Source organism: Mytilus californianus, unplaced genomic scaffold, assembly GCF_021869535.1.
Source record: "Mytilus californianus isolate M0D057914Y unplaced genomic scaffold, xbMytCali1.0.p SCAF_1, whole genome shotgun sequence".
NCBI lineage: Eukaryota > Metazoa > Mollusca > Bivalvia > Mytilida > Mytilidae > Mytilus > Mytilus californianus.
The window spans coordinates 81,778,365-81,803,021 of record NW_026262581.1 but is presented as its reverse complement, the minus strand read 5'-3'; the positions used below and the strand labels follow the sequence as shown (position 1 = coordinate 81,803,021).

At 32.7% G+C, this 24,657-nt stretch overlaps 1 protein-coding gene across 1 annotated transcript; it reads left to right on the top strand.

The window, feature by feature from the left end:
* Window positions 1-73: 73 nt before the first annotated feature.
* LOC127738101 (uncharacterized) lies at window positions 74-24,357 on the top strand. Its single transcript, XM_052249212.1, has 16 exons — window positions 74-106; window positions 6,354-8,928; window positions 10,841-10,904; window positions 11,503-11,762; window positions 12,807-12,864; window positions 13,170-13,441; window positions 14,473-14,545; window positions 15,378-15,595; window positions 16,022-16,067; window positions 16,548-16,789; window positions 17,735-17,804; window positions 18,057-18,292; window positions 18,799-18,862; window positions 19,751-19,940; window positions 21,192-21,283; window positions 22,815-24,357. Exons 1-16 carry the CDS (start codon window positions 74-76, stop codon window positions 22,975-22,977), a joined length of 4,656 nt encoding a protein of 1,551 aa, XP_052105172.1. The 3' UTR covers window positions 22,978-24,357.
* Window positions 24,358-24,657: the final 300 nt, after the last annotated feature.

The window sequence follows — 24,657 nt, the reverse complement described above, 5'->3', positions numbered from 1 at the left end:
TTTCTAAATTAGAAACGAAATAGAAATTAAAACGTCCGTTTTATGACTAATCTGTGTAAATAGCTTCCGTGGAATGTTTAATACTGAAGAGAAAATGACACATATGGTATGTTTGGGTATGATATCTAATGGACTTAAAATTGATTCCGACATTTACAAATTATCCCGTCCACTATATAAACACTTGACAAATTGGTAGGAGTAAGGTGACATAAGTAATGTTTCGTATCTATGCCACCCATACTTCCATCACTAAACATTAAATATCACTAGGGCGGTACTACATTAAAAAAAGAAACTGATTCAAATGTTAAGAATATATGAATGAAACGTGCAACCAAACAAAAGTAAAAATTCAAAACAACAACAAACAAAAAGTTAAAAAGATATCTAAAGAGCATAGTTAAATATTGTCCTTTGTCCTCTAGAACTTGATCGGAAGAGGTATTGAAAAAGATGTTGCAGGTATATTGAACAGGGACTATAAAAAAAAACTGTCATTCACACAAAATTCCATACCGAAGGACAAAAGTTTTACTTGGAACGGCAGTATGAACATGTTGTAGAATTAAAACTATTTTGAACATGCACAAATATTTCTACGTTTTGAACCTCGAGCAATTGGTTGATAAAGGTTCATAGAAGAACTAACAGTAAAAATAAGCCCAGAAAAAGCACTTACCTCTTAAAAAACGACATAATAGAGAACAAATACAAGTACAGGTAAAGCAATACTAAAAATACCGTAACAAAGAATGGTATCACTTACTGAAAGTGTTCAAAGCACCCGGTCTGTTGTTGGAAGCATTCCGTTCTGAACTCTAATATTGACGACAGTTATTCACGGTAGATTGTATACTGCAATGCCATAAATAATGCACGAAGTAAGTATGCTGCTTGAGCATATTTCAAGCTTAAATTCTTGTGTCTCAACCAGTATTTCATAATACATTTTAGAAGCTAGTAACCTTTAAGCTTTCAAGACCTATTTTAGATTCGAGAGTTTGCGATTTTCCCTAAGTTTAACACTAAAGGAAAATTGACAGAAAACTCATGTTTCTCCTCTATTCTTTGACTTATGACAGAATGCAAACTCTTTAAGGTAGATGAGAATTTATAAAGATTGTATATAAAATCGTCTTAAAACGTTCTCAGGATTTTCTTCTAATTCTCATTTCATCAAAACGAAATTGATATGTCGCTTCCTAATTAACTTTTAACGACTGAAAAATTATTCTTGGATAACCAAATTACTTTTTAGAGAATGGTTAGTTCAATGGAGTTTTGTGAGAAATATAGAAATGGTTTGTACACATGTATATCAAAATAAGAATTCAATGTCTACATAAACATTTTAAGTTATTGAAACAAAACTACATTCCTCAAAGCATATCATTTGAAGAAAAAACATCGACCATTTAGGTTTCTGAGTAGATGACGATATAAGAACGAATTTCACTATTTTTTTACATGTAGTAAATCTTAATAACTCATAGAGCTTGTATGTTCACCTTTCATTTTCTTATTACCCCCCCCCCCCCCCCCCCCCCCTTTTCCCCCGTTATAAACGTTTGTTTTCCCAATAATCATGTGATGGTTTAAAACGCTTATATGTAGAAACAAAGTATATATACTACCTTTAGCTTTCCTTAATTTTATATTGTATAATTTCTTGAAAAGGATGAATGCTAGAAAACTTTACATTTCTTTTTTTCCAATATTCATTTAAATTATCCGTCAAACAAAAATAAAGACTATCACGATTGTCGCTTAATCAAATACTATAAGTAAATACCGTCCAACTATCTTATCTTATATCTTTGATAAAATGGACTTAATATTAATCTCGAAATTTACAATTAATTAAGTCCACTGTATAAACATTTGACAAATTTGTAGGAGTGAATTGACAGAAGTAGGATTTACTTTTGATTCAAGGAATAAATGTCGCTTATATCTTTCTTGATGGGTATATATTCAAAACAAAGCTATGTAGAATAATGACTTAAAAAGATTAACATTTAGGTATTCGACCTATATTAATTCTGAGGGCCAGAGTGTGAGTTCAAACCTGTTGCTAAATTCTGTTTATACATGTATGCCACTAGTGGAGCAAGATTTACGTACGCTTTCAAAGCACATAAGGTCAACTCGATTTTTCGGTTGAAATTTTTGTTGTTCAATCTCACAATACCGTGAAGTATTTTGTTGACTGTTGTTTTTCTTTTTTCTTTTGGCAATGGTGTGTTCTAGTTATCTTTTGGCAATGGTGTGTTCTAGTTATCTTTTTTCGACTTACGCTATTGATATAGAAATAAAACTTTGGTATTTTCTTCCAGTTTTGACGGAGTACAATTATATACCTTTTTCGAGGTATCCATAACAAGCCTTTATTTTGGGAATGCAAGTCAATTGGCATAGCTCAAAAAGAATTTCAATGGTGAATAAAATCATCAATTAGGCTGTCACTGTTTTTTTTTTAGAATTCCGAGCAGGTGACAAAACAATGCAATGCAATTCAAATTATTTAAATAGTCAACAATTAAAAACGTTTGAAATGGTGGTAAAAAATACAGATTACAAAATCTTTGCATAAAATACATGTATAAATCTTTAGAAGGTATGAATACAAACTGTTCAAACACGATTAAAAGGTAGTTTGGCAAAAATATGTACTGTTTATGATGTAAACAGTGCAATTTAACATTCCATTTAAATACATAAATAGAAATTGGGCGTCAACTATGAAATTTTGGAAAAAAACTTTTGTTTAATTATTGACCTATAATTAATGGACAATTTACAATTTACTCACGGCTGTACCGAAACACTCATTGGTTACTTGGCGGATGTTTACCGCACAGACTGACAGTCCTGAACTAACGGTACCCTTCCAGTTGAAGTAAATACAAGATACCGTCAATAGTGCAAACACCACGTGTAAAAAGAGTAAAGCCAGATATATGACATGTTTTGAACCATCAAAAACAGAATGGACATGACTTCATCTCAAAGAGTTGCAACGTTAATTTAAGCAAAATCATATAATATATAACCTTATAGTTTGCAATTAAAATGTATATTATAAATCCTGCCATTGACAAAGCTGGATGGAAACTTCGGTACGTGATTGATAATCCACCAGCAGCAAGACTGATCAGTGTTTCTGGTATAAACATGTGAGCGTCCGATGGTTCCTAGGGAACATAACTTGTTCCAAGTTTTCTTTGAATGACGGTTACGACTCCCCCGCTAGAGTCGTTTAATAGGCATGCATACATTCCAATAGGAATGTGTCGTTAATTCCCATGACTCGTGTCTTCATTCTATAATGATTAGTAATATGATCTCGTCCTGAATATGCCTGAACTATTTGCAACTGGAAGTTCAGCAAAACGACAATAAAATAATCAGTCAATGAACTAGCAAAATCCATTTTTGTGCTTATTACAGATGTGTCTTTTTCTCTTTTACACCATTGAGTAAATGAATCGTTAGTATATAAAATAAAGAGATGTGGTATGATTGTCAATGAGAAAACTATCCATCAGAGTTAAAATGAAGTGGATATAAGCAATTATAGGTCACAGTGCGTACTTCAACAACGAGAAAAACCCATACCGTATAGTCGGATATAAATGGCCCAAATATGAAAAAAAATGAGAAGCAATTCCAGCTAGAAAATAAATGACTTAATTTATCACAAAGCAATTGACGAAAAAAGAAATATGACCGACATGACGAACGACAATCACTGAACTACAGGTTCCTGACTTGGGAAAGGCACATAAATAATGTGGTGGGGTTAAACATGTTTGTATGTTCAATTTTTTCTCCAAAATCCCGCAACATGTTCAAGGTTTCCATGACACAAGACGTATTTATCATTTCTAGTATTATGGTCATTAGTGTGTAATAGAATTTTTCCAACTTCAGCATTTTAAATATGAATAAAAGATGTTTTTGGTATACACAAATGAAAAAGCAGCCGCCCTTCAAGACATTTTTCCTTTAATGGATTCCATTGGAATTTTCTAATATTTTTATTACATAATTTCATTGTTGCACTTCCTATCCTGTTTTACACTTTTCTATCACATAAACAAAAATAGTGAATGTCTAAAATTTATATTTTTAGCATAATCGTCATATTTTGTTTCTTTTATTGGATTTTTAAATACTGTAAAATAGAATAACAATTATACATCAACAATCTAACAAATCAGAACAACCGAACAAGTCAGAACAAGCGAACAAGTCCGAACAAGTGAACAAGTCAGAACAACTTCAAGTTTAAATTAAAACAATTCAATTGAAAACTATTAGTTTCTGTTATAATACTTCTAAATGTCTTTCCTTTGAATAGAAAACAAAATTAACATGCAGATATCCGTTTATCGAATTAACTTACAGCCAATGTTAGACAGCTGAGTAGCTACCAGCTTTCTACTGAATTACATCACTTTGCAATCTACTTATAAACGGGATTAAAAATACACTACCCCAACCCTAGCTTATTTAGAAATATCCCTACCTAATAGATAACAAAATAACCTTTAAATTACAAATGAAAGTAAGCATACCTCATATATTAATCAATGACTAAATAAATATACACGGAATTGCAATGAGATGTTTTCAATTCTCAGCAACGTTTGTCCATTGTTTGCGACAAACTTTGTACAATGTAAAGCCTTGTTGACGTGAGCCCGAACGTAACTCAGATAACTTCATAACTCCTTCCCTGGGCGTTTTCTACAGGTGAAATAGATACCATAATCCATATCAAAATTATAAAGTATGAATAATAAGGAGTGGAATAATATTTAATATTTAAAATGTGCCACAGATTATAGTTGAAATCACGACAGTCAAACATTTGAGTTTAGTAAATTAAGACCGAGATGTCGAGGATATTTTCACTCTACATCCTTTTCATACAGGTATGACTTGATAATGTAGGAATAAATCTATTCTTTAATGAATCAAATTAGAAATAGTAAATAGATAAAATGGTCAAATTATTGAATTTTAAGTTATAGTAGAAAAAAAATCTGTTTCTAAAGCTTGTCATATATTATGTCTCAGTCCTATGAAATCATTTTTGTCTTACTTTTATAAATGATAAGTTTATGATTTTATTTCTTTTTGGTTTTTAAGAAAAATACTCTTTCGTTTAAAATTTCATAGTTTTTTGCACTTTCAATTTACAACAATATTTTCTTTCCGTGAACAAAGGAAGTATGAAGGAAATAATGACTTAAATGAAAAGAATATTCAGTGGTGTAAATCTTTAGACATAGGCCAGTTTATAATTAAGATAAAGTCATGCCAAACTTGACCATTAAAATGGTAAAACTTGCGATAAACAATACCACTTTAGGTGATATTACGGACATTGTATTAATGCAACATAAGAACGGAGAATATATTTTCATTCATAAAATATTCAATGTGTTAATGGCTTCACAGATTTCAGTTAAACACTCAGTCTTACTGCCCGTTGATAATTTTACGGCGCTGAAACAGTCAAACATATTAAATTGTCTTAAGTACTTTGTGAAACACAAATTTTTCAGTTATTTTCATTACTACATTTAGAATTCTACACATTAATTTACTTGGAGAATTGTACAATGTCGCGTTTTCCTGGACTGTTCAGGACTAGTCTGTTTGGAAAAAAATCCTCTAGGAATGACAGTCACCGATATTAGAGTGAAAGAAAATGTGATTTGTTTTTTTGTAAATTAGGTTCTTTGAGCTTGGTTACAGTGACTGCTAACATTCTTTGAAAATTACCGAATGAATGCCTGGAATGCTTCCAAGTCATAAATAATCATGACTTTTGTGATTTATAACACTCTTTTATGTTTGGTATCTAGCTCACAGAGCTATAAATTACTGAGTTATATAAGAACACAAGTTTCGAAGGGAAAATTTAGGGGGAGGGGGGAAGGAGTAAAGGGATAAAGGAATTTTTTTTTAGAACCACACATTTCAAAAAAATTACAACATTATTTTATCTACTCGATCTTTCTTGATCTCGAAAATTCGCTCTAAAAGCTGTTGGAGATAAGGGGTTATAAAAACAAAAAGGTTTGTCGCATCATACCTTTGAGAGTAAGGTCACATTAAATTACATTTTTAACTATCGATGTAAGCTCCAAGAAGAGGTGTGGCTATGCAATGTTTTTGATTTGAGGATAGAACTCCACTGCAACTAGGTTTTATGGAACGGAAAATATATTCCATTGTACATGTAGTTTCATATTATAGTTGTCATATTTTGTTTTCGTGTAAACTGATTGAATGTTAGTATACAAATAATATAATATCTTATCTCCCCTTTGCAGTTGACATTAGTCTCACTGGAACAATACTCATTAGGATCTATTTTCAACGATTCGTTTTTATCCTGTAAAAGTAGTGAATGTCATAAAAATGGAACATGTATTGGAGACAAATGTTCTTGTCCAAATGGTTACACTGGAGTTCTTTGTCAGAGTGAAATATTAGAATGTCTAACGGAACCTTGCCAACATAATGGAATATGTAATGACCGTATTGGTACTTTCACATGTACATGTGTAACGGGATACAATGGAAGACTATGTGAAATAGATTCTACACAATCTACAACGACCCCCAAACCACGTGACTGTCCGCCATGTTTGAATGGGACATGTATGCACGACATTTTTGGTGCCGTTTGTATATGTAATAATGGATACACTGGAAAAGATTGCTCCGTTCCTTTAGTAGACCCAAATGTTGTGAGTACATGTCGAGAATATTATTATGGCCCCGATTGTCGAAAATTCTGTAAAGAATTTGATGATTGCGCAAATGGACATTATTATTGTGATCCTACAACCGGACATAAAATATGTCGTTCTGGATGGTCAGGTCAGAACTGTACTAACCGTGACATTCCAAACTACCTTGACAAAGCATGTCCTCCAAGTTTGACATGTAAAAATGATGGTCATTGCTTTAACAGTTCTTGTTGTTGTCGAGATGGCTACACAGGTAAATATTGTGAAACTGAACAACTGAAATGCTCAGAAAACCCATGCCCTCTAGGCTGCACGTGTCATCAAATGAACAAAGGCCACCACTGCCATTGTCCAACTACAAGACAACCATCAACGACAGAATCATCTACAACACAAGAGACAACCATTATATCATCATCCCAAACCACAACCAAACCTACAACAAAAGTAACAACCATCATAGCTTCAACAACAGTTCAACAAACAACAAGAAGGAAAGCCACCCCTCCCCAATTGTCCACAAATAATCAAGAAGTAGGATTTTGTTCTGAAACAAAATGTGACCAAAATAAGAAATGCATCAATGCCACTGTTCCTGGACTATGTTATTGTTTAATTGATAAAGCATACTTCTGTCCATATGTACTTAAACCAACGTTATCGCCTAATTCATCGTCAACTTCTACAACAATTTCCACTACAAAACCAACAAAATCAACCACTTCACCGACGACAATTTCATCCACTACACCAACAACAACCACTACACCAACAACAACCACTAAACCAACAACAATAACAACAACTACGCCAACACCAACAACTACATCATCAACAACAACCACTACACCAACACCAACAACAACAACCACTAAACCAACAACTACATCAACAACAACCACTACACCAACAACAACTACACCGACGACGAAGCCAACCACTATACGAACTTCAACACCAACAACAATACAATCAACAACGCCAACGATGACACCATCAACGACACCATCTACAACCAGTACATCATCGACGACTAAAATATCAACTATGCAAACCTCTACACCAACTCCATCAACATTGGCATTTTCAACGATAAAACAGGAAGTTGGATTATGTATTGAAACTAAATGTGACTCGACTGAAGAATGTATAATTGTTACAGGTCCAGGATTGTGCTACTGTGTTGCAGATAAGGCATATTTTTGCCCTTTTGTATTCAAAACAACACCAACAGTAATCACGACACAAAGTACAAAACCTAGTACCAGAACAAGTTCAATATCAACAGCAACGCCAAGTACAGTGTCAAGCACACAAGTAACCACCACACCAACTACGATACTGACTACAAAACAAACTGCAAAGTCAACAACAACACTAACTACAACCCCGACTACCACAACGGCTTCAACATCTACTTCACCTACTACGGAGTCATCTACTTCACCTACTACGGAGTCATCTACTTCACCTACTACGGAGTCAACTACTTCACCTACTACGGAGTCAACTACTTCACCTACTACGGAGTCGACTACTTCACCTACTACGGAGTCAACTACTTCACCTACTACGGAGTCAACTACTTCACCTACAACGGAGTCGACTACTTCATCTACGGAGTCATCTACTTCACCTACTACGGAGTCAACTACTTCACCTACTACGGAGTCGACTACTTCATCTACGGAGACAACTATTTCAACTACTACGGAGTCATCTACTACACCTACTATCGAGTCAACTCCTTCAACCACTACAGAGTCAACAACTTTACCCACTACTAAGTCAACAACTTCACCTACAACAGAGTCAACAACTTCCCCTTCAACAGAGTCAACTACTTCACTCACAACAGAGTCAACTACATTGCCAACAACAAGACAAACTATAACACCAATACCAAGACAAACAACAAAACCAACAACATCAAAAACTACACCAACCATTAAACCTACAACAATATCTACAACTCCAACAATGAAATCAACGATGAAGTCGACTACAGCAACAACAGAACCAACATCAATGGTCAAAGTGGCAACAACTGCTACACCTAATACAGACTACACATTTTTTTTGAACGGAACAGTTAAGCCAGAGGAAATTCCAATACTGCAATCACACTTAAACAAGGCAGGCAGTAAATCAGGTAATACATGTAAACATTGATTGTCATTTGTCTTTGAACGTTCCTTGTGAAGGTGTAAAATGGGTTTTACATTATGTTTTGTCAATTTAAGACACTCGAATTCCTTTAGAATATTACTTACATAAACTTGAATGGACACGTTACAGAGGCGCGTTCTACTTAAGATTGTTGTATTTTAGTTTGAAATGAACGTTTTTGATTGGTTACTACGTGGAAATATTATACTCTAGCACATGGCTCAGTCCTTTTGTAGTAACAATTAAAAACTGGAATGTACAAAAATCAACAATTGATAAAAACAATAATAACAGATTAATTCTACACGGTCTACCATTTTTCTCGAAAAGTAACAATTTACTCAATACCCTCTGAACTATGTGTTATATACTAGGAGTCACTTTTCACAACTGCATGGCATTCATATGGTTTTATTAGATTAGATAACATATCTTTGAACAAATATTTAGGTTATTCGACTTTTATGCCTCTATTCTATTTCATTAAATTGTTTTTGTTTTCCTTGAGTGTATATAAGTTTTATACAGGAATGCATGGAGTGTTGATAAAAAAAAAAGAAAACTGCATTTATTTCATAATATTATTTTGCATCCGTCAAAAAGTGATGCACGAGAAACTTCAATGTATACATATTATGTAGTATAATATACATTTTAGGTTCTTTCCTGTCATTTCTTAAGTGTCAGTCTTTGTTAGATAACTTTTGGTTAGAATGATAGCAAATTACAGAATTAGCTCCCTTTAATTATTAATTTCGAGTGCATTTCAACCAAATTATGTCTTGAATTACCAGAACAGGAAAAGGAAACGAATGTTATATTAGTGCACCATTATACAATTTGAACATAGATTAATGTCAATTTGAGTGGGTTTTTGTTTGTCATGTTTTCACCACTGCCTGATTCTTAGGAAGATTGGCACTTAAAACTTTTTTAATGATGGCAAAATGTTATGGTTTGCTTGTTTGCTGGCTTTGTTCTACTCTATCCCAGTTTAAATAGTTTAGAGAAATATGATTTGTATAGCATAATTTGACTTCAAAACGTTTGTGCCGTCTGAAACCACTTCCTTATACACTTATCTTAATTTACAACTTCTTATTTATCTTTAAAATGTTATCATTTACTCAAAATTTCGGTTTTTTGAACATTTCTATCCTTTGGATAGACACACCTAACTTTTTTATTTCAACAGATAAACACAAGCGGATTTTTGTAAAAACATGATGAAAATCTTCTTTACATAAATATGCTCTTAATATGTACAACAATTCTTTGAAAATAATTAATTTTTAACAAAGTTTCAGGATTTTAGGAAAAAAGCGGCATTTTTTTGCGGTATATTTATCAAATATGACAAAAATTCATCGTTGACTTTTTCATTAAAATTGGTTCAATTAATCTTCATACGTAATCAAACCTAATGCCATTTTAAAAAAAGAGTGGTCCATGTACTCGTTTTCAAGTTAAATCAGTTCAAATCATAAAAAACAGTCGAAAAATGCATCTTTTCCCAATATGTCACAGTTTGACGTCGCGAAAATAACATTTTACGTTAGCAACGTCATTACCTCCCCTGTAACTGTATCGTATGCCCTTAAAGTGGAGTTAAACCAGCTTTCGTGCAAACTTCCTTGGTTTGCTTATAAAGACCAAATGTCTTAAAAGTCAAACACACAATAAAAGACCTGCACAGTCATGTTACAAACGAGAAGACCACTTACTTTAACAAGGACGACACATTTGTAAAGCATGATCAAAATGTGCTCGCTACTACACGAAGCTAGCTAAAATAGCAATACTTGTTGTCTGAATACTGCCACTCAAGAGAAGAAAAAAAAAATCAGATACAAAACTCCTAATAGGTTCAAAGTGTTCATTTCTATATATTTTAGGTGATGGAAATTGTTTTCCGAACATCACAATTACAAGCGTTGAACAAATGATCAGTATAAATTTGTAAGTATACAATTTTTGTGGTTTTTTCTTCTATTTTAAGGAAATGATAAAAGTTGTAATATTCTCAATTTAGATAAAACTTTGATATATAATTTGGTTAAATTGGTCCAAAGCGAATATTGTGCGAATTCGACCTTTTTCTACACCGAATCGTGTGTGAATGTGTCATTCGCAAACCTGTCTGAATAGAATTCTGGTAATTTAACTAAACACAAGAAACATTTGCCTAATTCAAGCATAATCTTGATTCTTGAGACATGTTCCCCTTTGATTAATTGATTTATGACTATTTGGTGAATATTACATGCATATTCTGAACAAAAATAAGATGAACAAAATATATTTGTATTTGCATAGGATGAAACGCTATCCACAGAGAATTTGACTAATGACTTTTTGTGAAAGCAGAAATAAAATTTACGTTACAACAGGCCATGGTCACTATCCCAATACCAAATTCGAATTTAATGCAGTTAAACCTATAAATTCTATGTTGTCTCTAAATAAGCGTCACATCCCATTACATTATTCAAATATTATAATGAAATTTATCTATCTTCCACTTTTCTGATACCTATAATTCATGAATTAATTTCAGACAACAGGCATCAAAAATACAGTTTCATGCCGATGAGTGTTTCAACGGAACTAACGACAAATTTTTGAAAAACCTAAAGAACGAATTTAAAAGCAAACCATTGCTACAAACTAATGGACCATTAACCCCATCTAGTACAGATTCGTTGGTTAGTTTGAATGAAGCATTATATGATATAGATCTTATCGGTTATGTATACCAAGATAATCTACAAAACATAAAAGATAAGCTGAAGGAATCATGGAAAACAGCGCGTGGAGGTAAGACGACATAGTATCAAAGTACACAATAAAACAGCACGTGTAGGTAAAACGACATATATCATAGTACACAAGAAAACAGCACGTGTAGGTAAAACGACATAGTATCATAGTACACAAGAAAACAGCACGTGTAGGTAAAACAACATAGTATCAAAGAACACAAGAAACCAGCACGTGTAGGTAAAACGACGTAGTATCATAGTACACAAGAAAACAGCACGTGTAGGTAAAACGACATAATATCATAGTACACAAGAAAACAGCACGTGTAGGTCAAACGACATAGTATCATAGTATACAAGAAAACGGCACGTGTAGGTAAAACGACATAGTATCATAGTACACAAGAAAACAGCACGTGTAGGTAAAACAACATAGTATCAAAGAACACAAGAAACCAGCACGTGTAGGTAAAACGACGTAGTATCATAGTACACAAAAAAACAGCACGTGTAGGTAAAACGACATAATATCATAGTACACAAGAAAACAGCACGTGTAGGTCAAACGACATAGTATCATAGTATACAAGAAAACGGCACGTGTAGGTAAAACGACATAGTATCATAGTACACAAGAAAACAGCACGTGTAGGTAAAACGACATAGTATCATAGTAACAATAACGGGACTGAACATCCATATGATAAAATTTTGAACGAGATTTTAAGATTGAGCTTCATCTCTGCGTTTATTTCGACAGTGCATTAACATTTTAAACAACAAGCTTTGTATATTGAAATTAGCTTTTGTTTATATAACTCATTATGCATACTTATATCGAACCGTCTTGTATTTGGTACTTGTCTTCTGGTCACAGTATTTAAGTTGTTGTAAAACAGCAGCAAACACGCATATATTTTCGATAATTTACATTTTCTTTTCCAACTATTGTCATATATTATCACGGTTCAATCTCTTATTGAACTTTTAAAATTCTAAGATAAACAATAAAAAAAAAATCGAACATAACAGATTGCATTTTATTACTCACTCAATTTTGCTTTCCTGATGCTTTATTGCAACGTTTGGTTCTTTTCAGATACAAAAGATGTAGACATTCTAATTGCTAACTCTTTGCAAATGATTGGCAAATACGGGTATGTATAAATTTATTTCAATGCTAGTCCAGAATAGTTGGTTTTAAAAATTCACACATTTGATAAAGTTTTAAAATATGCAGCTATGACAAAAACACAATTCTGATATGAAATTTCAATTTTGTGTCGTCTTTGCTTATTATCGAACAGTTATACAATCACTGACTTGTACATTGGTTGTTAAAACGAACTGGTCTTGACATGATATCTCTTTTTAATTACTTTGTTATATTTACCAGTAGCTAAAAGACATTTTTAACAGTTTCAACACAAAAGCCTATCAAGATACAATCTTTCCTTTTCAGGACTAGAATTACAAAGATCCAGTACCTCGCAAGCTCTCGGGGGTCATTGATCACCCCTAAGAGTCATACACCACCATCTGCATCTGTAATTAACGACGAGTTCCAGAAATGTGGTAAAAAAGGACCACAACAACATCTAGCTACAGTGTTCATTCAACCTCTCTACCACTACACACAGGGAGTTCGGGTAACAATAAATAAACCCGCGAAAAATATTAAACTGGATGACGTGAAGCAGCAACTCAAATCGAATTATATGTCTTCTTTGAAAGGTTTGTATCTTTTGATTAGCAATTTCGAATTTTTCGATGATAGGCCCGTTGCCATTCGTTCATGAAATAAAAGAAGAATTAATCTCATAACCAAAAATCAGAAATTATAACTTAAATAAAATATGATGTTGATGGATTCTGACATCGTCATGAGATTAAATTGGTAGCCATTCGGTGACATCGTTATGAGATTAAATTGCAAGCCATTCGGTGACATCGTCATGAGATTAAATTGCAAGCCATTCGGTGACAGCGTTATGAGATTAAATTGCAAGCCATTCGGTGACATCGTCATGAGATTAAATTGCAAGCCATTCGGTGACATCGTTTTGAGATTAAATTGCAAGCCATTCGGTGACGGCGTTATGAGAGTATCATACAATGAAAAAGAAATGTCGGTCCAATTTTTTTATAATCAAGTACTATAACTCCAAAATGAACAATTCAGACCAATGATTTTCATATTTTAATATGTTGATACTAATGACAAAATGGAGGTCAAGTTCGATATTGACGATTTTCCATTCTACCGTTTAGCAGTTATGTTCTTTGGAATATTGGAAAATGGCACTTTATGTCGTGTCCGTTCAATAACTTATGAACGCTTTAACCAATGGTTTTCAAATTATAATACATTGTTAGTGATGACAAAATGAAGGTCAACTTTAATATTGCCGATTTTCACTTTTACCGTTTCGGGTGTTGATGGTCCTTGGTGGATTGGAAAGTAGGCAGAGAATGTGGCAGGTAAACAAAGCCTGAAAGCAACTTTCAAAATACAGAAAATCCAGTTTGCTGTCAATATGACAGCTCGTTCCTTGTTATAATTATGAATTTTCTCATATTATCAAAAGCAACAGTTTATATCATGGGAGCTCTAAACATGACGTTATACTTTCACGAAAACCAGCCAAAGAAAAATAAATTTTACTTATCGTACGAAGTGCTAATGAGCTTATAAAATGTAAGATATAATGCTTTATAACATTTTTAATTACTTTAAGCAAAGTCAGGACACCTATTTTTTTCAGATAGTAATACATGTTCCAGTGGTTGCAAGTTAGATGTTGAGGTGGCTTCATTAGAAGAAACATTAGACTCTGGGTAAGCAAATAAACAAAAAGAAGCTGATGAGAAATTGCCAAAACAAATATATTTTGCATTGATAATATTATTCGAGAGGGAGAGAGAGAGTAATTGGTAAAATAAATTAATAAATGGATTTAATTAAAGAAGACAGGAATAAAGAACCCTCACTCCTCTTTTATAATGAAAATAAAAGATTTGGTATGATTGCCAATGAGACAACTAACCACCAAAGTTCAAATTAAGTGGATGCAAGCAATTATAGGCAACCGTACGGCCTTCAACAATCAGAAAACACATACCGTATAGTTGGCTATAAAAGGACCCGATATGAAATATATGAAATAATTCAATTGAGAAAACTAACGGCCTAATTTATAACCAAACAATTACGAAATACAAATACGACAACCACTGAACTAAATGTTCCTGACTTAGGACAGGCATATATAGAATGTGGCGGGGTTAAACATGTTTGAATGCGCCAACACTTCCCCTTACCTAGGACAGTGATATAACACCACAACACAAGAACAAACTATGCAAAACAATATACGAAAACAAATATGAGAAACAGCAAAAACCAACCACTCAATTACAGAATCCTGAGTTGGGACAGGCACGTTAAGTCTTGTTATTTTGAGTTCAGATCAAAACTTCCGTTACAATAGTTCAAAATCCATTCACTTATAATGTGTATTGCGAAACAATTATATATACTAAGAAATGTATGACAAAGAAGCTGTTTATACTTAGTAATTGGATGAAAATACAAACGTACATTTTCTTTTAAGAAGACCATTTGCATATGCCTTAAACCTATTTTCAATTAACAAATTAACTATTACAGAAAATCCGATGTCATTTACTTTCCGATTCTGAATGGGAGTCTTATAAACGACAATGGTCTAGCAGACGTTCACAAAAACCTTCAAGAATGCGCTTCCAGTTGTGCTTCTAGCAGACGGCAGTACGTTGATTTAGAAGGAAGAATAAAGCTAAGAGATATGGAATCTGTAAGACGGACTCTCATTTTAAATAATGCTGCTGCACGACATACAAGAGCAGGTGTGTGTATGATATTTCTCTGCATATAATCGAAAATCAATCTAATAAAAATATCTGTTTGAAAACTTAAACAACTTAAAGTTATTTCGATGATCGTAAAGTGAAAAGAGAAGGATGCATACATTTCTTTTTAAGATAGGCGCATTATTAATTTATTGTAAACGGTTAGTTTCTTCAAGATTATTTAACTATGGGTGCTAAACTATAACCCCTTTACGAATATAATGTCGCTTCTTTGAGAAGACAACTTTCACATAAAAAAGTCAATTGACAGATACGGTACCAAATGTATTTCGGTTCGTCATATGTACAATATATACTAAAAGTAATTTCTTCTTAAACTCTTTAAAATATGTTTTCCTCATTTATATATTGTTTTCTATCATAATAATCAATATTTGTCCATATTACTGTTTGTATTTATAGTTGATGATCTCAATATGGTCAAAAACAATTACTTAACATCAAATGGGTAAGTTATACATTTACGTATAATAAAATAAAAAAATAAAAAAATAATATATATATGAATTTAATGCGTCCGAGTCGCATTTCTGCATTTACCTTCATAAGGAACGCTCAAAACGAAATTATGGAAGTATAAAAAGAGAAACATGTGAAGAACTATAGAACCAAAAGGGAATTAAACATATAAGTAATTATACTTTGTTACTACTTAGGATTCTAAAAATGGAACCCCAATAGAACAACAGTTTCAATTTATCGACACCATGATTTAATGTTTGGTTTAAATCTAGACATATACAAAGGAATAATTATATTTATCTAATCTATTCCTTCAAGTTCTCTTTGTATTTAAAGAAGAAGAAAAAAAAAGAAAAGGGTAAATCGGTAAATGTTTTCGATTTATATGAAGAGAGTTTCTCTTTATTATAATGGACTGTAAAATTAGCCGAGAAAAAATATAACTCCAATATTTGTAATATTTAAGGATTCCAGTAACAAGAGTGTGGTATTCTGAACCATTTAATGACAGTAAAAAACAGTGGCCTAATCCAAACTTGGCAGGAAGATTAGATTCAATTATAAATGAGCTATCTGCCTCAAATAAATCTATAGTCCTAAATGAAACACAGAAAATTTTCGAAATAAATCTTGAAGGAGAGGTGCCAGCAGGCCAACTAAATAATGTCAATAATGCTATTATTTCGGCATGGAAAAACTTCAATTCAGGTAAGAAATGTCTATAATTGCAAGCGTATATACGATTAACAGTATTCTTGATAAAGAGATTGGTCTATTTCATTTTTTCCTGTTACTGATAAATGATTTATACCTGTACAAACTTCTTTTTCAATGCAAGCGAAAAGGTAGCCAACAGAACTCGTAATCCAAATTGCATGCAAATGCCTTTTTTACCATGTCACTGTGATATTGCCTAGGTTATAATATATATACTCATTTATTTAATTCTGTTGCCAATTTCTATTCTTTTTCTGCGACAAAAGAAGGGGGACAGTTGTTAAACATAAACTATAAATCGAGGAAAAACTGACAAAACCTCCAAACAAACTAAAAAAAACGAAAAGTCAACTGTCAACCAATTTAACACTACACAGAAAACTAAAGATTGAGCATCAAAAACAATAACCAAAAGCTGGGACGAGACCAGGTACTCTAGAAAGGTCAACAGTACAATACATAGAAAACCAAAGACTGAGCAATATGAAAAACCGGGATAATCTCAGCAGGTGCACCAGGAGGGTACGTAAATACTGTGCTACACGTGGAACCTGTCGTGTGGCTCATGGTTAGTGCAAATTCGGCGATTAGTCTTATTGAGTGATGTCACAATCCAGAAAAAGAGGAAAGAGTTTTGGCTACGTCTAATTAGGTTTTTTTTTATTGACACGTATAGGAATGTAATTTAGTGAATTCTAGCATGCATACACGAACATCAACGAAAGGTATGAGAATGAAATATCAAAGCTTCATTCCTACGGACTTTATAATATTAATTTTGTGAGATTTCATCCAAGAACACATCTACACATTGAAAAAACGTTCTATCCTATAGCAAACTATAAAAAAAGTTAAAGTCATGTTTCATTAAGAAAAAAAAATTATTTGTTCGTCCAATGAGTTTACTGACATTTGTTAATTAAATTAAATTTGTAGAGATACAAAACAGCGATTTGGGATTAACAGTTAAACCGTTGGACAAAAATTACTTTTCTGAGAATTCTGGGTAAGTTTAAACAAAGACTCAATTGTAACATAGATATTCAACTTTCTCAGATGATATAGCATCTTTAGTGTTTTTATTCTCTTTCTAAGCAAATGTAACTTCGAAGACATTGTTGAAATATGTCTGCCTTTGAACCTATGATTTTTTATTGACAATTTTGTAGCTTCTCTCTCTTTTTCAGTATTTATCGTCATTTCTAGCCAACTCTCGCATCTAAGACTCTATAATGTATTTTTTAAAAAAAAATTTCAGACATAGAGTGACGAAAGTGAAGTATGTTATTTCCGTTTTGAATGCAGATTCTTCCAACACAGCATTACAGGAACCAAATCAAAATGTTACTAAGCATAACCTTCCAAAAGGAATTTCTACTTGTGATTGTATTGCTAGAAAACTTCGAGAGATCAGGGTTACAGGACAGATCGACATGATTGATAAAACCAAAATTCAAAACATTTTAAAACTTATATGGACGTCCGAAAACAGAGGTAATGATAAAAACATCATGATATTTGTAAGATTACATTTAAAAAAAAATTAACCAAAACATACATATTTTTATCAATAGCCTTGCATTTGGTAAATTTTATTTTAATGCTTTTTAAGGCCGTTTAAAACAATGTCAGTCGTTGAAATTAAAATATCCACAGATACATGTAACTCGGAGTTCAGTATTTTTGTGATTTTACTTTTCAGGTTAATCTAATTTGAAATTACATGTAGCTGGTTGTTATACACGAGGAAAATTGATTGCAACGCCCTGTAATTGCTTAAAATGTTCTAGATGGCATTCTGATTGAACTTATCATTTGTAAAAGCTTGTAACCACTTTGATGATTTTAAAGTAAATACATTTTCGATCAGATGGATCTATTTTATAGTTAAACTAAGTTCAGGAAAATATTTGATATGCACATATTCCATCCGAAGCCTTTATCTAAATATTGCCATTTCTATTCTTTTACAATGGAACTTTTTGTTTTACTGTTTCTAGGTCTTGGGGTCAACATAAACACCAAAGTTATGAATGTCCATAAAGGATTTCAGACAAATGACGGGTAGGTATTTTGTAAATACAAAGGTCGAAGACATCAAAACCAAATTTTTCAAGATAATATAAAAAAAAGAAAATCACCAAGGAAAAAATTATCAATACAATGATAAAAATGCAAGACCAACACAACAGCAAAAAATCGATAACAACTTAAAGCTTTTTCAAAATAACTTGCACCACAACGGGAAGTAATCATCACACGTTTCTTGAAAAACTAGAAGTTTAAGATCCTACATTTACAAAATTTGTGAATGCTCTTAAATGTGTAAAATTGTTACAAACAGTCAACAGATCAAATAATTCAAAGTCTCAGCCTAAATAAATCTAAGATTTTAAGAGACAGTAAACATCCAAACATATGCCGGCGAGGGGAATACATCTTATATTTGCCATTGAAACCCCAACATCAATCAACAATAAAAGGCCACACCAAACGTTCAATAATGGAGCATACTTTCAAACGAAGTTTTTTCAGTTGAATAGTTTCATATTATTCATGTCGGGACCTGTTATAGCCGACAATACGGTATGGGTTTTTCTCATTGTTGAAAGCTGTACGGTTCCCTATAATTGCTTACATCCACTTAATTTGAACATTGGTAGATAGTTGTCTCATAGACAATCATACCACTTCACCTTATTTTTATGTCTTTTTTCTTTTTAAAAAGCTTTGTCATTACAAACTTTAAAAAAACCTTTGCTTTCAAAAGTTTGTCCTCATTTCAAATTATTCTTTATTAATACAAGTTTTTTTTTCCTACGACTGGTATCGTCTTTTCAATGTCACCTATACAGGAAACGTTTCTTTTCATATGGATATTTTGGAATGAAAGAATAAAAGAATCAAATGGTTCTATGAAAGAAAATAATTGTTCTATTTTTTTCATAAAAGTAAACCTGCAGCCAAGATCGAGTATTACATATCACCAAGATTACAAGGAGGAGGGTATGTGGATGAGGATGACTTGGACCAACCTTCTTATCAAAGCATGCAATTAAAATTACAACAACAAGTACCGGGTTTGAAAGTGGTTGAGAAACAACTTGTCCAGAAACCTTCTGCCAATGAAGAAAAAGAATCGGTAGGTTTAATATAGTTAGACAAACTCATTAAATATACAAAGATATAAGTATGATAACCAAGACTTAGTTTACAATATTCTAAAATTGTTTAACTAGTATTTAATTTAACTAGGCTTCACTATTTAATGAATTACAATGTTATCATCTTGTTTAAAACCATACACTATTGTTAATTGGGACATGGGCATACGATGACATTCAAATGTATTCAAGGTAAAAAAAAGAAGCAAAATAGAAATATTTTGTATGTAAAAACTCATCAAAGATACCAGGTTTATAATTTGGTTCGCCAGATGCAAGTCTCGTTTATATAAATCTCATCAATGGCGCTCGAACCAAAGCAGTTGTAAGGCAAAATCAAGAACGAAGTTGAAGAACATAAAAAACAAAACATTTCGACAAAATGTGCAAAATATGGCTAATGCTATCTATGTTTGGGGTGGAAAACCCGTAGTGTTTCGAAAAATTCAACTTACAAACACGTTTTTCCTGGTCTGATGCCATAATATATATACATTCAAATTAAGAATTTGTCCAAGACTGCAATGAGGGTGGTAAAGGTGGGTGCTTGCACGGAAAAAACGTGAAATAAGACATAATTTCACGTTGAACGTGAAATAATTTCTGTCATGAACGTTGCACGAAAAATAAAGACTTTGATGTGAACCTTTTGTGACTGAGTCACTGTATTCTTGTATATATAAACTCTCTGTTTTACTTGTTATTCCCGATTTAGTATACACATTTATGATATAAATGGTTTACGGCTTTTAAAAAAGTATTTCTTGACGATCCCTGCCAAGTGTTTGAATTTTATTTGAAAAATACCGAGCACGCAAAATAAGCATTTGAAAATCACGATGCACGTAAAATTAAATAAGCAGAACACGTTGAACGAGGCACCTGTCTTGCACGACTGAACGTCAAATAAAAAAGTAAAAACACGTTGAACGTGAAATAAAAAACGGCGATCACGTTGCACGAAAATAACCCTTTACCACCCTCTGCAATAAGTAAACGAAGCAGAAGTTTCGGTACTATGCATGACTTTGTTTAACACATTAGTTTTTATATACGTGCTTATGCTTTCACATACCAGTTTATTCCAATAATGACGAAAAAAGAACTTCGAAAGCTTAAAAACAACACTGACAAACGATGCAAAATCTTTTATCACTTGCGTAGGCCTAAGATTCGAATCTTAGTGTTTATGTTTGTAGAGTTGCATTGCATTTTCTTTCTATTTTCAGAAAACGTGGATCTACGTCATCATAGGTGTAGCTGTGGCACTGCTGTTAATAATTGTTTTACTATCCCTCATCATATTGTACAGGAGATTAAGGTAAAATAAAATATACGACGACCTCGATGACGACCATGTAGAATTAAAACAACAGTTTTGAATAAATCAGTAAATTCATTTTATCAATTTGGCTCTTGCAAAGTGCAGTAACATATCTCTGGTGATAACAAGCTCAGTATATTATGAACATTGACGTACTCAATCTGTCGATACCTATATTTTGTCATTGCGCAAGGTCATTTGCACAAGGTCATGTTTTTCTCTGACTGTTAATGACGTCTTTACACTAAATCCATTGGATGTTGGATGTGTACTTATTGATATGCTAGATCCCGTTCACACTTGGACATTTAGATCGATTTAAACTAGATCGGTTCACTTTAGATCGATTTAAGCCCAATGTGAACGCTTTATTTAAATATAGCACAGTACAGGCATGTTAATGACGTCTTTACACTGAATCCATTAGATGTTCGATGTGAACTGATTGATATTTTAGTCTTATATAAATGATTTTCTTTTTAGTTGTTATTGGCTTTGAACTATCTGTCGGTAACTGCGATTACTCTCAGATCTGTACTTTGTGTCTTTTTTATTGCGAGGTGATGTATAAATACACTGCCACGTCCAGTCTTTGTTTTTGTTAGATGTTTTCCCGCTTTGTATCGATCTGATGAGATAAACCTATTCAATTGATTTTGATAGTTTATCATCATGTTGTACTGTCGCACGGGAGGAGGTTTGGCGCCTTCAAGCATGTTTAACCCCTCCACATTCTAAATGTGCCTGTCCCAAGTCAGGAGCTTGTAGTTCAGTGGTTGTCGTTGGTTGATATCTGTCATATTTGTTTTTCGTAAATTGTTTGTTATAAATTAAATTGAATTGTTTCATATTTTTTATGTCGGGGCCTTTCATAGCCGACTATACGGTATGGGTATTTCCCTATCTTGAAGGCCTTACGGTTGCCTATAATTGCGTTCATCCACTTCATTTGAACTTGGTTGGATAGTTGTCTCCTTTGCAATCATAATACATCTCCTTATTTTTTATATCAAATATATATTTTTGACAAATGTAATAAGACATAAATTTTAACTGATCAATATATGACATGGATAAGTAGATGTTTCAATAATCTGTGGAATAAAAATGTGGTTATTACTAGATTTCTCCTTTGTAGCAGTAAAGCCATTACTGTCCGGGATGTATAGAACACAGACAATACCTGTGCGGACGTTATATATGATGCATTGTGTAAGAAAATTGCCACTTTCTAAGTTAAACAAATCTTTCAACTGTTACAGATCTTTCGGGGGTCCGAAGGGGGCTTTTTACAAAGCAAAATGTCCGCACCTATACAACGTATCCACTTTTCCAGAGGCAGTATAAATGCTTGTCCCCCAGATTTACCTACTTTGCATCAAGTCTACCTATTAGCTTGTTTTGTCTTGTCCAGAAGAATGCAAACAAATTAGCAATCAATCAAGACATTTATAGATAATAAGATAAGTGTAATTGCTGAAAGGTAACATGTAGTTATATTAACATGACTTTTGTATAATCATTTCAGGCGTATAGAATCAAGAACACTTAAACAAAGTCCTGGTGAAATGAATGGTTATGACAAGGAGCACTTCTCAGAACAACCGGATTTTGATAGCCCTAATTATAGTTTTAGTGAAAACGAAGTGACTGAAAACGAAAAGAACGGTACATATATGGTAAACTCTTGAAACAATGTGTCTTAAGCATAGTCAAATACACTTGAAGAGTTATAAACTGAAAATATGTTGATGTGTAACTTAAAAAAAAATATCAGCACATATCAAAATTACCTCCACCAACAGAATAATGTGGAAAGATCACTAAAAATTATATGCTACTTTTTATGTATGAATATTGTCAATGTGATAAGCATGATACTTTATATTTGTGATCATTTATGATTATAACAACGAAATATACTCATTAATGTACATTGTAAATAATTGTAAATAAAGATAATGTTTTTTAAAAATTGCTAGCAGATGTAGTGTTGAAGGATGAACAAGCCTTATGAAATATATCAATATAAGTTCAGCGATAGCCGCAATCAATTTCTCCCGTCTTGGAGTAAAACTCGTAGAGAGTCAGCTGTGGCTTTGTAGGACGTATAAAAAGAAAAGCAGTTTTGTACTTTTTACACCGTTCAACTATTTCTTGTATTGATGACAGGCTTATAATTTGGTACGCCAGAAGAGCGTTTCGTCTACACAAGACTCATCAGTGACGCTCGAATCAAATTAATATGCATGCAATACTCTTCTCTGATCATTAACCAATATTCAATACTCTCCTCTAATGAACCAACTGAAAAACAGAATACATATTTGATCAGATCATGCAAATGGGTCTGATATTAGCATTTATGTTTGGTTTTGTTTTTAACAACTTCTTGCTGACTTCTCAACACTAATATTATATTTTCTACTCAACTTCGAGATTTTGGTGGATCGTAGATGTACTAATGTTCTTCTTTCGACAATTTTATTTGATGACTAGAAAGCACTTCGGTGGTGTCCTTTCTTTTACAATTGAAAAGCATTTATTACTAATAAACTAATTGACCATTCAGCAACCGATAGAAAAACTTGCAAAGAACTTGTTTGGAACAATGACGTACGTATACTATACTATCATGTTGAAATGATGCATAAGCCAATGCTAATTATTGAAAGTCTAAGATGTGTTTACTAGTAATTTGTGATAAACGTTTTGTTTTAAAGAATATTTCATTGGCATGTTATCTCACCAACGGATTTAAAAAAAAATCATATTATCATATTCGATTGTAAAGTTGTTTTGACAAATGCTCCTTTGAGGGAGAAAATTAAAGTTTCTGATAGGAATGCAACAAACATGGGGGACTTTTCTTTAAACGACGAAAATTAGATGACTTTATAATTTTATAATTGATGTAACGTCTTTCTACACAAGATAGAAATTTACCGTATTGACTCAATTATTTGAAGAAAAATGTTTCGAAGGGGAGATAACTAAGATGATTTAATTGTGCATTTATTTATGTACCAGGAAATAGATTTCTTTTTTCTTTTTGAAATCATTATAAAACTAACTAGTATACCTAATTAAATTTTGTAACAAAATTATATTAGTTTCGTGTGTAATCCTTACAAAACATGAACATTTTACATATCTTGTAACATGAAAACCAGTATGGTACTTTTCTGTTTTTAACATATTTGTTTTTAAAGCACGATATAAACTATTTTGGCAAAAAATAAAGATACTGTCAATTTATGTTAATTATCCCAGCCGCAACCCTCTATCAAAGTAATCATGATAGGAAACGCAAGCCCCGGAATTTCGTATCAACTTGAAGATATATACATTTTGTACTAAAATAACGCTTC

What these genes read in the sequence shown, in the direction of transcription:
- LOC127738101 (XM_052249212.1), top strand. Translation starts at nt 74, where the DNA reads ATGTTTAATACTGAAGAGAAAATGACACATATG. An exon ending in ATGGAAAAACTTCAATTCAG is followed by an intron (nt 16,790 to 17,734) that starts GTAAGAAATGTC and finishes TTAAATTTGTAG; the next exon opens with AGATACAAAACAGCGATTTG. An exon ending in GGATTTCAGACAAATGACGG is followed by an intron (nt 18,863 to 19,750) that starts GTAGGTATTTTG and finishes TTTTCATAAAAG; the next exon opens with TAAACCTGCAGCCAAGATCG.